Raw genomic sequence first — 13,595 nt, forward strand, 5'->3', positions numbered from 1 at the left:
TTATGAAGTAGCAACAAAAGTAATTTTATGGTTGGGGGTCACCATAACATGAGGAACTCTATTAAAGGGTCACAGCATTAGGAAGGTTGAGAACCACTGTTTTATAGGCTCTCCTGTCTCCGCCCCCCTCCTCCTTTCTCATGGGGGAAGGTGAGCCAGAAATGAGCCTGGGGCCTTTGCAGCTCCAGAGGACTCTCTCACTGTAAGTCCTTGCCTGTGCTGGCTCTTTCCCTCCCCCACTACACTTGGCTAGGCAGGGCTGCATACCACCTGCCACTCATTAATGTACCACAAGTGGTACAAGTACCACCGATTGAAAAGCCCTGCCCTACAGGACCCAGGGCCAGGCTATTGGCAGGACTGCCTCTTATTGTTTCTGCTTGCCTTGCCAGACCTACTAGAAAGGGCACACTTGGGTCTCTTCTATCAGTGTTGTCTTGCTGGATTCCAGAGCTGTGACTTCTCACTGGCAACACCTGCCCTAAAGAGTAGCATACCATTAGTCTTTCACAAAACTTGATATATATAGATGTTTCTCCAAGAGAGCAGGTTAGCTCCACTGCAGTTGATGTGTTTTCTTTTTGTGTCTGAGGTTTTTGTGATGTTTTAATCTGAGGAACCTTAGGTTTTATACTATAGTTTTTATTTTAGGATCTACAGAATATGCCATCCAGAAGCACTCTTGTAAAATAGGCAGTCATATAAATTATTTAAATAAATAAACACTTTGTACAATGAACTACCTATTCCCTGTTTAGCCTATCCACATACATTATATAACTCATTCGTGGCATATTTTAAAACATGGTTGTCCAACCTTTGGCTTGCCTGGGCTTCGTTGAGTGCAGCAGAATTCTCTTGGGTCACACAGAAAATACATAAACATACTTAATGTATATAAATAACAAATTTAACTTATTTTTTAATATTATCTTATGGGATAATTATCAACATTACTAGCTGTCTAGGACTATATGCAGGCTGTGGTTTGGATGCTGGGTCTGGACTGGTGAATCCATTCTTGCATCTCTCTCTACCTTCCAGCAGATATAGGACCAGCAAGCAAGAATGTGATGAGTCTATCCCACCTACTTTCTACCATAAATCCTTCTAAAAAGGACTATGGAAAATATGCAAGTTTTTACTGCATTCAGCATTTTTATCAATATAAATTTGCCAGCAAATATATATGCCTCATGTTTATTTATTTATTTTATTTCTAAAATTTATATGCCGCCCAATCCCAAGGGAGTCAAGGCGGTGTACAAAATTAAAACAATAATCTGATAATAAAACAATAAAATAAATACATTCATACAGCATGTCCGATCATATCCTGCCCCCCCCCTGGGGACATCAGCCCCAGGCCTGCCGGAACAGGAGAGTTTTAATGGCTTTCTTAAAGGCTGGCAGGGTGGGAGTAGTTTGAACCTTGGGGGGAAGTTGATTCCACCAGGTCGGAGCCTTCATGTTACCCTTATGAAATTGGAATAAGCCTTCTCTTCAAACATCTGTCTTTGGGAAGTCTGTCTCTAAATAACAAATGATCATACGTTATTTCTGCCGTATGGAAATAAATATGCTTTCAAAATATGGAAGCTTTTTCCTATTGAGTAGTGCTAGTCAGCAATGTCACATATCCAGAATGATATCCCTAATTCTCAAAAACCAAAACAAATACCTGTAGTATTAAAAAAAATGGCCTTGTAAATCAATCACTCCAGGTAGTGGGGCAAAAGACATTTGTCTAAACTTTGATTCTCCACAGCCAGTTAGTGAGAATATCACACAGAGCTAAAATGTAAAAAAAAAAAAAATCACATTTGAAATCTACAACTTACATGGATATGGATATGTCTATGCAGTTTTCTTAGAATGATAAAAAAAGTACGCATGTCTTAATATATGTCTTTTTAGGATGTTCTATTGATTTCCCAAAGCTAGGTGAGCTAATTGCTAAATACAAAAAATTGCAATAATGCTAACGAGCAGCATGTTGATGCTGGTTCCTTTAACTGTACTTATTTAGACTGAATCAATTCTTCTTACAAGAAGATGCAGCTAATAAACCACGGATGCTCTATCTATGATTTGTTTAATGTTTTATCAAAATCAAAAAACTCTGACTTGTTCTCAAAAGATGCTAGATTTCCTGGTTCATGAACTATCCACTGAGCTGCCCATGATTTCTTAGTTCTGCCTATCTGCAAGAAAAGCAGGCAGATATAATCACTGCAGCATGTACTACTATACTGTTTATTTATTATTAGGACTATTATGCTTGCTGTGCTACATAAACTTTTCCAGTATAAGGCAACTTAGCTAAACCTGTTCTTTGAGAATTTCAGACATATTCCACACTTGACAGAAACATGACTGAATGAACTAGTACAACTTTGACGACTTTAAGATGGGTGGCTTCAACTCCCAGAATTCCCCAGCCAGCATTGACAGTCAAGTCCTCCCATGCTAGGAATGTGAATACTCCACATAATACACCCCATGTATACTCATATCCTCTGGAGCCTCAGCTCTATGAGGAACAAAAAAGCTCCAGAGGATATGAATGTACATGGAGTACATTATGCAAGATAAATTATGTTATCATAAAAGAAGGAAATTACAGCAAGATTTGATGAACAATTACAATGTCTCAATATGGAATGGAAATTTATTTGGCACCATTTCAATTAGACCAGTGGTTCTCAACCTATAGGTCGCGACCCCATTTGGGGTCGATCGACCATTTCACAGGGGTCGCCAAGCAAGGCTGTCCGCCATTTTTTCCCCTTTTCCGACGGATGCCTTACCTCCCTTGGGCTGGGCCAGCTGGTGGCCCAGCCGGTGGTCGGCCTGCTCCATCTCTGCCACTTGCCAGCTATGCCTCGGCTGGCGCAGGGGGCAGCACCACGCATGTGCGGCGCTCCCAGGCAGGGAAAGTCCTTGACTTACGACCGGTTGGGTAATCCTCAACTTACGACTGGTTTAGTCCTCAACTTACGACCGGTTGGGGGTCGCGGCATTAAAAAGGTTGAGAACCACTGAATTAGGCCAATTCTAATGACACGTCAAAAGTCAATGGATAATTAAGCAGAGAATAATTGGGCTAGCTGGTCCTGCAGTTAAAGCAAATAATCCTGGGCTAGCTGGAGCAAGTGGCTTCATCAGAACTAGTGGCTCTCCAGATGCTGCTGATTCCCAGCAGCCTCAGCCAGCAAGTCAAATAATGAAAACTGTGCAGTTATCACTGGTATTCTTACAAACTGCAGCAGGATAGGAAAGACAATTCTCTTCCAAAACGTCTGATAGGCATAAGCAAAATGCAGTAGCTATATCTGCTATCTAAACAGGTTGAAAGCAGGAGCTGTCTTAGAATCCAGTAGCAATTCGGATTGGTAGCTGCTTTCTTACTAGTTAAGACTGGATCAACCTATGATTTTCCCCCTTGAATTATCCGCAAAACACTTTTATCAGACTGGGAGAACAAACTTTGTAATCTTCACTGGAACAACATTACACACCTTTTTCAAAGCATAAAGGCGATACTATTCTCACCCCATAGCCGAGCCAAAGATATCACCAAGGCACTAATTGTAAGTTGTGAAACACTGATGAAACTGTAAGATAAGCAGCTTTTCCCTTACTTACATTATCCAGTGTCTTGGATAATGTAAATCTGTTACATCAAGACAATGTGATTTCACTTGAAAAGAAAACTTGGATTATTTTCAACTATCACATATATACGTATAACACCTCTTTCTCTGATCAATTGATAGCATCAATTACATATAATCACAAGTAATTTTTCCATTTTTCCCCTCAAAAACCATTATAAAGGCTGTGCTCTCTAATAGGCAATCAGGAAAGTCATTTAAGGTCCTTTATAATTTTTTTAAACTCAAATTAGAATACAGTTTTATCCTTGAGCTCATTAGAAAGTAAATTCTATTAAATTCAATGTGAACTGAAGAACTAAGATTTATTCTGTATTCTCCTTTAGCTTGTAAAGCAAAATCAGAGCTTAAAATTATTTAAGGCTCCAAAATATCTCTGGTTGACTACCTATGTAACAGAAACCCTTAAGGCAGGGGTGTTAAACTGCTGGCCCATGGGCCGGATGCGTCACACGGAAGCCATGCCCACCCAGCTCCGGCAAGGGGAAAAAAGTTGCGATACATCGCAACACGTCACATGACACAGCAAGTTTACACCCCTGCCTTAAGGACTTTATCATAAATTTCATGAGCTAAAATTACACAGATCTTTAATTTAGGACTGCACACAACTTTGTCCAAAACTGTTTACTTCAACAGTTTACTTGTTTATTCAAGTAGCGTGTGTGCAGATGTACAATTCATCTTCCATTACATTATACAGTATCAACATTCCCATTGTCCATCTACGTATGTGCAAGTTGCCTTGAGGTAATAGCTGTCCCGAGCCTTGGGTTTGTTAATAGTTGCATCAGAGAATAAGAGACAAAGAACTGAATGTGCTGGTCTGTACCTGTTATCCATAAATTCTTAAGTACACCAAATATTTCAGCATTCTGCAAACTTCCAACATCTTCTTCTAAAGGAAACCTAGTCTAGTAACCACTGCGTCTGAGTGCTTCAGAATTCTCAAGGAAAGTGAAGTATGTGACATATTATCAGTAACAAAACTCAGAAGCCCACAATGATGATTAAGTAGTGAAAACAGATTTATACTCAAGAAAAAAGTTTGTTGGTGCTCTAGTGAACCAAAGGACTTCCAAAAATACAATTGGGAAACACAAATGTACATGTGTGTACTTTTGTGGGAATGGGAAAATGCACAAAGAAAGAAAACGATATATAGAAGGTATTCAGCCCTAGTGCTATACCTATATAACTTTTATAAACAGAAATAATTAAAGAAGCAGATGAGAGGTAAACAAATTAGAAGACATTAGACAATCTTTGACTCACTGGGTCATCATTTTAGAGATATTTCCTTACCTAAACAGAGAAACAGAATGACCACAAACAGGCAAAAAAGCAGTGGGTGCCAGAATGACTTCTGACTTCCTGCAGGCTTCTCCCATTGACCGTCCTTATGGGAAACTGGTAGGGAATGCCAGAAATGGTAATCACATAATCACGGTGTCATGGTTCCAATAGATGAAACCCATCAAAAGAACTTCAAGGCAAAAATTCTTCCAGGAAACAAAGTATCGGCACTACATAGTTGAACCCAAAACTAGTTTTCCTTCCCCCAGATACAAAGTAACAAATTGCAATTCCCACCCCCAATAAGCAGTCATAAATCGTTATCAATTCGTCCTTGGGTTCCCACAAAGCAGCGTTTATTATTATGGCTAACTAAGCTCAAGCATTCATCCCAACCCCCCTTCTGCATCTGATTTCTAAACAGAAGAAAAAGCATGTTAAAAGCAAAGAGAAAATGGCTGCGATTTTTATCAGTTGTCAGAGCGGGAAACATCCAATGTTTACAGCATTGACACACGGCAGTGCAGCAGCACTGAAGTGGCCACAACTTTGCAAAATTTCAATCCCATAGGAGTAATTAGATTTTGAATGCATTTTTTATGTTACTCCATTGAGGTATGTTGATTCAAAAAATGGTGCTCTATGATACAACTTTTCAACAACTAGGAAAGTTTTAGTAGTATATATATGGAAATAATGAAGGTTTAGGTGGGTAGCAAAAAAAAAAAAAAACCTCTGTAAAATGAGAATGGAACATGTTGGCCTAAAGAATATTGTAATTTTGGTAAAGAAAAACAGAACATCAGAAGAGGGGGTTAATATATGGCCTGGAGTCACCTAAATAATGAAATAGTTACTTAGCATTCTGACCATATGTATTCCATACTGTAATATTTTATTATCATTTTTTCCTTAACATTTTCCACCAAAATATCACAAACAAAAATGGAAGAAATTGTCTTGTCGCAAAAGTAACATATTAAAAACATTTTGAAGGTGGGAAGGGTCTATGCACTAGATGTTGTTGAACCTACTTTAGTGTTTTAAATTCACCTATCCTGCTTGTGTACCCAACTCCCTTTCACTACTAGTTACACAGAAGTCCATTCCCATAATTCACTAAACAATAATGTCATTATTGATTTGGGCTTAATGTATTTTGTGAATACATTACTCCAATGTTCCCCAACCTAGACACTCTCCAGATATATGGACTGCCTCCTAGAAATTTCAGCAAAGGCTAGGCTGGCTGGGATATGAGATTTATATACACAGAGGACCTTCAGACTAGAAAGTCTGACATAGAAACTATTGCTTGTAAATCATGGTTTATAGCTTGGATTGCTAGGAAAATCCAGCTACTTGTTAATTTGATTTAGTCAAGCAAACCAGGGCCGCCAATTCTTTTCAAACTTCCACATAACTTTAACAAAGAGAGGGAATTCAAAAGCTAAGCTACCTTTTAAGTGTAGCCATCTAAAACTGATTAATTTGTTCATTAGTGCACCCAATATAAGGGAGGGCAGGAAAATTGTACTACCACTTGGATACTGTTGAACTACAGCTCCAGATATCCATAATCACTGGCCTTGGGGGCTGGTTGGATGAGAACTGGAACTCAACAAAATCTGGAAGTTAAAAAACAAAAACAAAATTTTCACACCTTAAAACATAACAAATTTCTTAATACATAACTCAAGGGTCAACAAGGGACAGATGCTATGTATGACTGTAAACAAGGACAGGAATGCCAAATATTTAAGGGGAGAATTTGTATTCTACTACAAAAAAATAGAAATGGTAAAGTGAGATCTAGCTATTTTAGCTCAAAGATTTGATGTCCAACATTTTGCCCATCTAATATTAAAAAATGTTAAAACAAAAATTGGGGGTTCCATAGATAATATATAGAATATTATGGGTGCCTTGAAACGTGTTATCCCTGTGTTGCATATTTGTGGCATAAATTTTCATGCATTATAGATTACGATTCATGAAAGCTTCTACAAAAATAATTGTGCTACTCAAGCAAGAGCTCTATGTTATTTGTTGTTTTTGCTGTGAAACTAACAAGCCCAGTCCTCTAGGGAGTCACAGTTTCCACATTCCTGTAATACAACTTTCCCCAACTGATCCTATAAATGTGATGCACTACAACTACCATTATCCTTAGAGAGCTCTGGCTATTTTAAGAAGATGGTTGCAGCCCCAATGCATTTCAAGACAGAAAATTGGAAAAAACATGCCTAATACCTTGATTAGATTATTTTAAAATGTTATAAATCAAAAGACTGGTAGTGTTTTCCACTTATGAATTTTATTAAAAGGTGTTGGTTTTCATTCAGTGAAGTGAGCTACAGTTATGAAAGTTTATTCCTTTTAATAAAATTTGTTAGTCTGAAAAAGTGCTACCACAAATTAATATAACTTTCTTATGTCTGAAAGATTATGTCACTTTAAAAATGGGTAATTTCCTTAAGTTTGAGAATCTAGCTATCTAAATCAGACTTTTAAAAATGTTGCAGGATCTGTATTGTTGGTTTTTTAAAAATTATTTTCATACTTATATATATATGTGGTAAACAGTGAAGATCTTTGATGCTTCAGTGTTTTGTTTTACACCAAGTCTACTAATTTGTATGACATCACAATATTCTAGAGCAGTGATCGTGAACCTTTTAGAGACCGAGTGCTCAAACTGCAATCCAAAACCCACTTATTTATTGCCGGGTGCCGGGTGGGCGTGGCGCACTGCGTGGGCATGGCTGTGGTGGTCATGGCAGACTGGGTGGGTGTGGCCAAGGTGGGCGTGGTCACCTCGATGTTGCTCGTAGGGAGGGACGCCTGTGGGGGCTGGGCAGGGTTGGAGGAGATCCAGGGGTCTCTGGCAGGTGGGGCGGTGGGCTGGAGGCTCGTCCTGCAGGGTGAGGCGAGGCAAGGCAGGGTGGGAGTGCCATTGTCGCAGGGCAAGGCGAGGCAGGGGCCAGAGTGGCCGCTGCCTGACACCATCGGCCTCCGCACATAGAGGCCTGCGAGTGCATGGGGGCCGACAGTGTCCATCAGCAGCCACAGCCTGCCGACCCCTCGATCGGCGCACTTTGGGGCTCTGCAGCCTGCTACCAGCAGTTTCAGAGAAGCTCCTCTGAGCTGGACGGATAGCCGACAGCTGAGGAGGAGATACAGTGGGTCATGCCCGGGAAAAGGAGAGCATGTGAGGCTGGGAGGGATGGGACGGAGGGGAGGGAAACCAGCTGTGCTGGGATGCATCCGGCCAAGTGGGACCTCGGCGAGTTAGCGGGCGGCTGGTTGAAGAGGAACGGTTGCCATCTCCGAGGCATGGCGCACATGCCCACAGAGTGCCGCCTCTGGCACGCCTCTGAGTGCCGCCTCTGGCATGTGTGCCATTAAGTTCGCCACCACTGTTCTAGAGCCTTGAGAAACAGCAACCTGTGGATTGTTTCTTCTGAGTAATTACATTACTGATTATCACAAGTCACCATGCAATACTGGCTACATTTTTATCAAGATCTCATTACATTCAAGAAGAGTGTACAAGTCAAGTTGATTCATGGAATGTGTACATTTCCTGTTACCCATGCAACATCTTCCAACAAAACCATCACAAACCAGTTGAGATTATCTCAAAGATCAATTTGGATCAACTGGAGTTAATATATTGTATTCTAAACTGTTTACTTGGGATAAACAAGAAAACATCAAAACACCTGTCCATTCTAGATGAGTTCAAATCACCAGGATATGATGAATTATACCCCAAGATTCTGAAGAAACTGGCAGACATGACTCAGAACCACTGAACTATATCTTTCAAAGATCCTAGTGCACTGGAAAACTACAGATGACTGGGGAAAGGCCGATGTAGTTCCCATAATCAAAAAAGGGGGGAAATGGATCCAAGGAACTACAGACCTATCAGCCTGACATCAATATCTGGGAGGATTCTGGAAAAGATAATCAAGCAACGAATCTGCAAACAGCTAAAGGCAAACAAAGTCATAACTAGAAGCCAACATGGGTTTGTCAAAAATAGAACATGCCAGACAAATCTTTTGACAAAGAGATAAAATTAGCGAAGGAGCAAAATGCTGTGGATATAATTTATTTGAACTTCTGTAAGATACTTGATAAAGTAGACCACAACCTACTACTTGATAAGATAGAAAAATGTGGGCTAAATTAGCATCACCACCAGATGGATTTATCATTGGCTGACCAACTGCAATCAACATGTAGTCCTTAATGGAACTGCATCTACATCAGTGTTTCTCAACCTTGACAATTTTAAGGCATGTGGACTTGAACTCCCAGAATTCCACAGCCAGCATTGCTGGCTGTGGAATTCTGGGAGTTGAAGTCCACATGCCTTAAAATTGTCAAGGTTGAGAAACACTGATCTACATGGAGGGAAGTATGCAGTGGGTACCCCAAGGCTCTTTCTTGGGCCCAGTATTTTCAATATCTTCATCAATGATTTAGACCAGCAGCTCCCAACCTTTTGGGCACCAGGGACTGGTTCTGTGGAGAGAGGTTTTTCCGTGGACTTGCGGGGGTGTGGTTTCGTGTGTTGCCTGAATCCTGTGGATGGGACATTGTTTGTGTGAACCAGTTTCTGGCATGCCGCAGACCGGTGCCAGTCCATGGACCGGGAGTTGGGAACCCCCAATTTAGACAAGGAGATAGAAGGGGAACTCATCAAATTTGCAGGCGACACTAAGTTGGCAAGAATAGCCAACACTCCAGAAGATAGGAGCAAGATACAGAAGGATCTTGACAGACTGAAACACTGGGTCCTATCAGACAAAATGAAATTCAATGGTGAGAAAAGTACACTTCTACATTTAAGCAAGAAAAAACAATGCACAGATACAGAATAGGTGGCTTAACAGTAGTAACTGTGAGAGGGATCTTGGAGTCCTAGTGGACAATCACTTAAATATGAGCCAGCAATGTGCTACACTGCCCCCCCCAAAAAAAAAGCCAACACAGTCCTAGAGAGATAGAATCAAGATCATCCGAAGTGTTAGTACTACTTTATAATGCCTTGGTAAGACCACTTGGAATAAAGCATCCAGTTTTTGTCACAATATGACAAAAATGTTGAGCTTTAGAAAGAGTGCAGAGAAGAGCAACAAATATGATTATGGGACTGGAGGCTAAAACATATGAAGAACAATTTCAGAAATTGGATTATGTCTAGTTTAATGAAAAGAAGGACTAGAGGTGACATGATAGCCACATGCCAACATCTAAAGGGTTGCCACAAAGCACCTGAAGCACCTCCAAAGCACCTGAAGGCAGGACAAGAAGCAATGGATGGAAACTAATCAAGGAGAGAAGCAATCTAGAAGTAAGGAGAAATTTCCTGAGAGTTAGAACAATTAATCAGTGGAACGACTTGTCTCTAGAAGATGTGGGTGCTCCAACATTGAAGGTTTTTAAAAAGAGATTGGAAAACCATTTGTCTGAAATGATACAGGATTTCCTGCTTGAGCAGGGGTTGGACTGGAAGACTTCCAAGGTCTCTTCCATCTCTGTTATTCTGTTATTTTTCTAAATGACAACACAGTTCAGGAGAATGTTGAAATTTAAGCAATTTCCTCTTGTTCCTTATGTCAGACAGAAAATAGGGAAGAAAAAGTTTGTATTACTTCACAAGTCTGAGAGCAATCCACATATCAAATTATACCACGTACTATTTAATATGTATCACTTTGAAATGTATAGTATTCAACTGCAAGAAAAATAGCTGTGCACTGCAAAGTAGAGATGATATCCCAGAAAAAAACAATACAAATCACTTCATATTGTTCTAAGAAACAATGATGTAGGAGGAGAGCATCTTTCTCCCAACATACTATCTTCCATGTATTTTGGATACGAATGTCCACCATCCACAACTGGCCTAGCGATAACAGGAGATATGATCTATCATAAAGTGGCAATGGATTTGGGTCAATTTAGAGAATGCAGTTTTAAGTATTAAGCTATATATTATAATTAAGGCAGAGCAAGCATGTAGTATTTGATTGATAACCTCAGCTACTTTAAGACCCTAAAAAGCTCCCTCCAGAAAGAGCAAGCCATTTGATCTGGGTTTCTGGGTTTTGTGGGGGGGGTTTGTTTTGAAGAATGAGAATTTTAAGTGGCAAAATGAAGAAGCATTGCAAAAATGTTAGTCCTTCATTTCATTCACAAGGAAACTCTTTGGGTCATTTAGTTTAGCTGGGGGATAATTCATGGCACAAAATTTGCCCCTTAAAATCCAAAGTCCCCAAAACTTTTGGCTTATGAAAACAAAGGAAAGTGAGGTTATATAAATTAGAAAAAATATTTATTTTGTTAAATTTATATCTCATATTTCATCCAAAAACTGAAGGTGACTTACACAAGGCTCTCCGTTTTATCGCCACAATCCTGCAAATTAGGTTTTATCTCCATAATCCTGTGAAGTAGGTTGGGCTGCAAGTCTATGACTAGCTCAGAGTCACCCAATAAGTTTCCTTCGCTAAGGATGGACTCTGAAACCCGTTTCCCTGGTCCTTAACCACACAAATTTGTTTCATCTATGCATTTTGGGGATGGGGGTTAATTTCATACAGGTTTACATTGGAAGTAAGATATATATTGTGTCAAAAGCATCATGGAAAACATTAATTTTGAAAACAAGAGCAGTAGTATGATACAACTGCTTGTAGGGACAATTCCAAGCACAGAGGCTGTCATGCTGGAAAAGGTAAATCTCCTGAGAAGAAGGGAAACCTTTGAACTGTAGAAGAAATGAACAAGATAAGATGAGCTTAGAGTCATGAAGATTTTGAAATCAAGAAGCAGCTTAGGTTGGACGAAGGAGCAGATAAGAAAGCAGTTGAGGGATTTAAGAAAGCTGTCATATGATCACTATTATTTTTACTATTAATTATAAAATATGACGCAATTTTATCTGCAAGCCAACTAATTGCCAATCCAGGAAATATTTTCAAAAAGTATTTTTTTCACCTGGGAAAGCATCATGCAAATGAACAGAGTGCAAAAAAAAATGTCTCAACTTGATTACCAGCACAGTAAACAGAAGCTAGCCTTGCACGGGATCTTAGGGACCTTCCTTCTCGGTTACCAGAGATGACATCAGCTGGAAGGCAGTGCATACCAACCCTTCCCAGCCTGGTGTTCTCCAGCTGCCACAGGCTTTCCCAGCCAGCTTGGCTGTTGGATAGACCCAGCCCATCTGGAGAATAGCACAATGTAGGGCTGGAAGTATAAATAAATATACTTGCAGCCCTGTTCATGTTTTTCAACATTTTAGCTTTCATAAAAAAAAAAAATCTTTATTACCACAAGTAGCCTGAGTCACTCACAGCTCATGCCTTGCTTGCTGGGCTTTCACCGCCTTTGCTATTGATCCATTCTCACGGTCAAGAAGTGTATTTTGTTTTCCGAGGAGAAGAGAAACATTTCCAAGAGAATAAACTTTCTCAGTCTGATTGCCTTCCTGGTGAGCTAAACTACAACTATTCAACCGTCTGTAACTGTACGGCTGCAGCAGCTGGACTACAACTCAACACACCTGGAGAGCAACAGATTGGAGAAAATTAGCTGGGGCTGAGAAAAAGCTAAGCCAAACCTCAAGGAAGACATATCACCTCCTTCGAAATGTGTTTATTCCGAAGTATATTTTCCCGAATTCAACAGGACTTACACTACTAGCTCACGGCTTCTATCACATTCAGCTTCCTGTATCTTCCTCCACACTCCATTCCTTAGATACCCAATCACCAAAAAAGCGCAGCGTCCTTCTAAAGGCAGTAACGAAGAAGATTTTCTTTTCACTTCTCTACCATTTCCTGACCGGCTTTCTACTCTCCCTCCTTACATTTCACCACCGAGAACGCTCCACTCCCGACCTTGGCGACACAGCGGCGCCTCCTCCTCCCGCGAAGGCCAGGCTCCAACTGCCTCGGCTAGATGGAGTAAGTGGGCGGGGTCAAAAGAAAGAACCACCCGGCGGCCCAGCCTTTGGCGGCTGTCTCGCTGCTGTGGCAACGAGGAGGCGGAGCCACAGTGGCGTGGAGCTAAAGAGAGAAGCTGCGTTGAGGTTGTCGCTTTGTATCTATGGTTGAGGTTTTGCAAGGAAGGGTAGCGAAGCTGAGCGGCTCAGGCCATAGAGAGGGACACGAGATTACAGCTAGAGAGGCTTCCCGGGAGGTGGAAATGATTGTTGACTCAGCGTGGAGGAAAATGTTGACAAACGATGTTCAGTTCAATATTGAATTCCAATGTTGCTTTGAGGGATAAAACAAGAAAATCCCATTGTTTTTCAAATTATTGAATATTGAAAAATAAGGGACGTGGCCGTGCATATTCCTGTATATTTCAAATTCTAGAAATAGCTGAATGGCAATGCAGATTGTAGATACAGTGATCATATTTTCTCAGGAAACGTAAAGGACAAATAAAGGCAAATCTGAAATAAGTTGATAAAAATTTTAAAAAGCCTTTGAAATGCCCCACCACCCTCCTTTCAAACAGTCTTCTAATCTGGAGTCTGAGAAACCCATGTCCACTTATAAAACGCAATATTTTCTTAAAGGCAATAGATCACTG

At 40.4% G+C, this 13,595-nt stretch overlaps 1 protein-coding gene across 7 annotated transcripts in view; it reads right to left on the reverse strand.

Annotated features, from left to right (window-relative positions):
- Window positions 1-12,980, reverse strand: part of RFFL (ring finger and FYVE like domain containing E3 ubiquitin protein ligase) — a 50,645-nt gene extending 37,665 nt beyond the window's left edge. Inside the window, exons 1-2 of one of the 7 annotated variants that reach the window (XM_039334597.1) lie at window positions 12,691-12,949; window positions 12,350-12,558 (exon numbers count right to left, since the gene is read on the reverse strand). In XM_039334597.1, the coding sequence (XP_039190531.1) occupies window positions 12,350-12,356 (7 nt within the window). In that variant the 5' untranslated portion in view covers window positions 12,357-12,558; window positions 12,691-12,949. Of the gene's footprint in view, window positions 1-6,513; window positions 6,602-12,349 lie in introns of all 7 variants that reach the window. The other 6 variants (XM_039334602.1, XM_039334598.1, XM_039334601.1 and 3 more) reach the window with 6 other exon arrangements.
- Between the last annotated feature and the right edge of the window lie 615 nt (window positions 12,981-13,595).

The sequence above is a fragment of the Crotalus tigris genome, unplaced genomic scaffold, assembly GCF_016545835.1.
Source record: "Crotalus tigris isolate CLP2741 ecotype Arizona unplaced genomic scaffold, ASM1654583v1 scf7180000017632.1879674, whole genome shotgun sequence".
Lineage (NCBI taxonomy): Eukaryota > Metazoa > Chordata > Lepidosauria > Squamata > Viperidae > Crotalus > Crotalus tigris.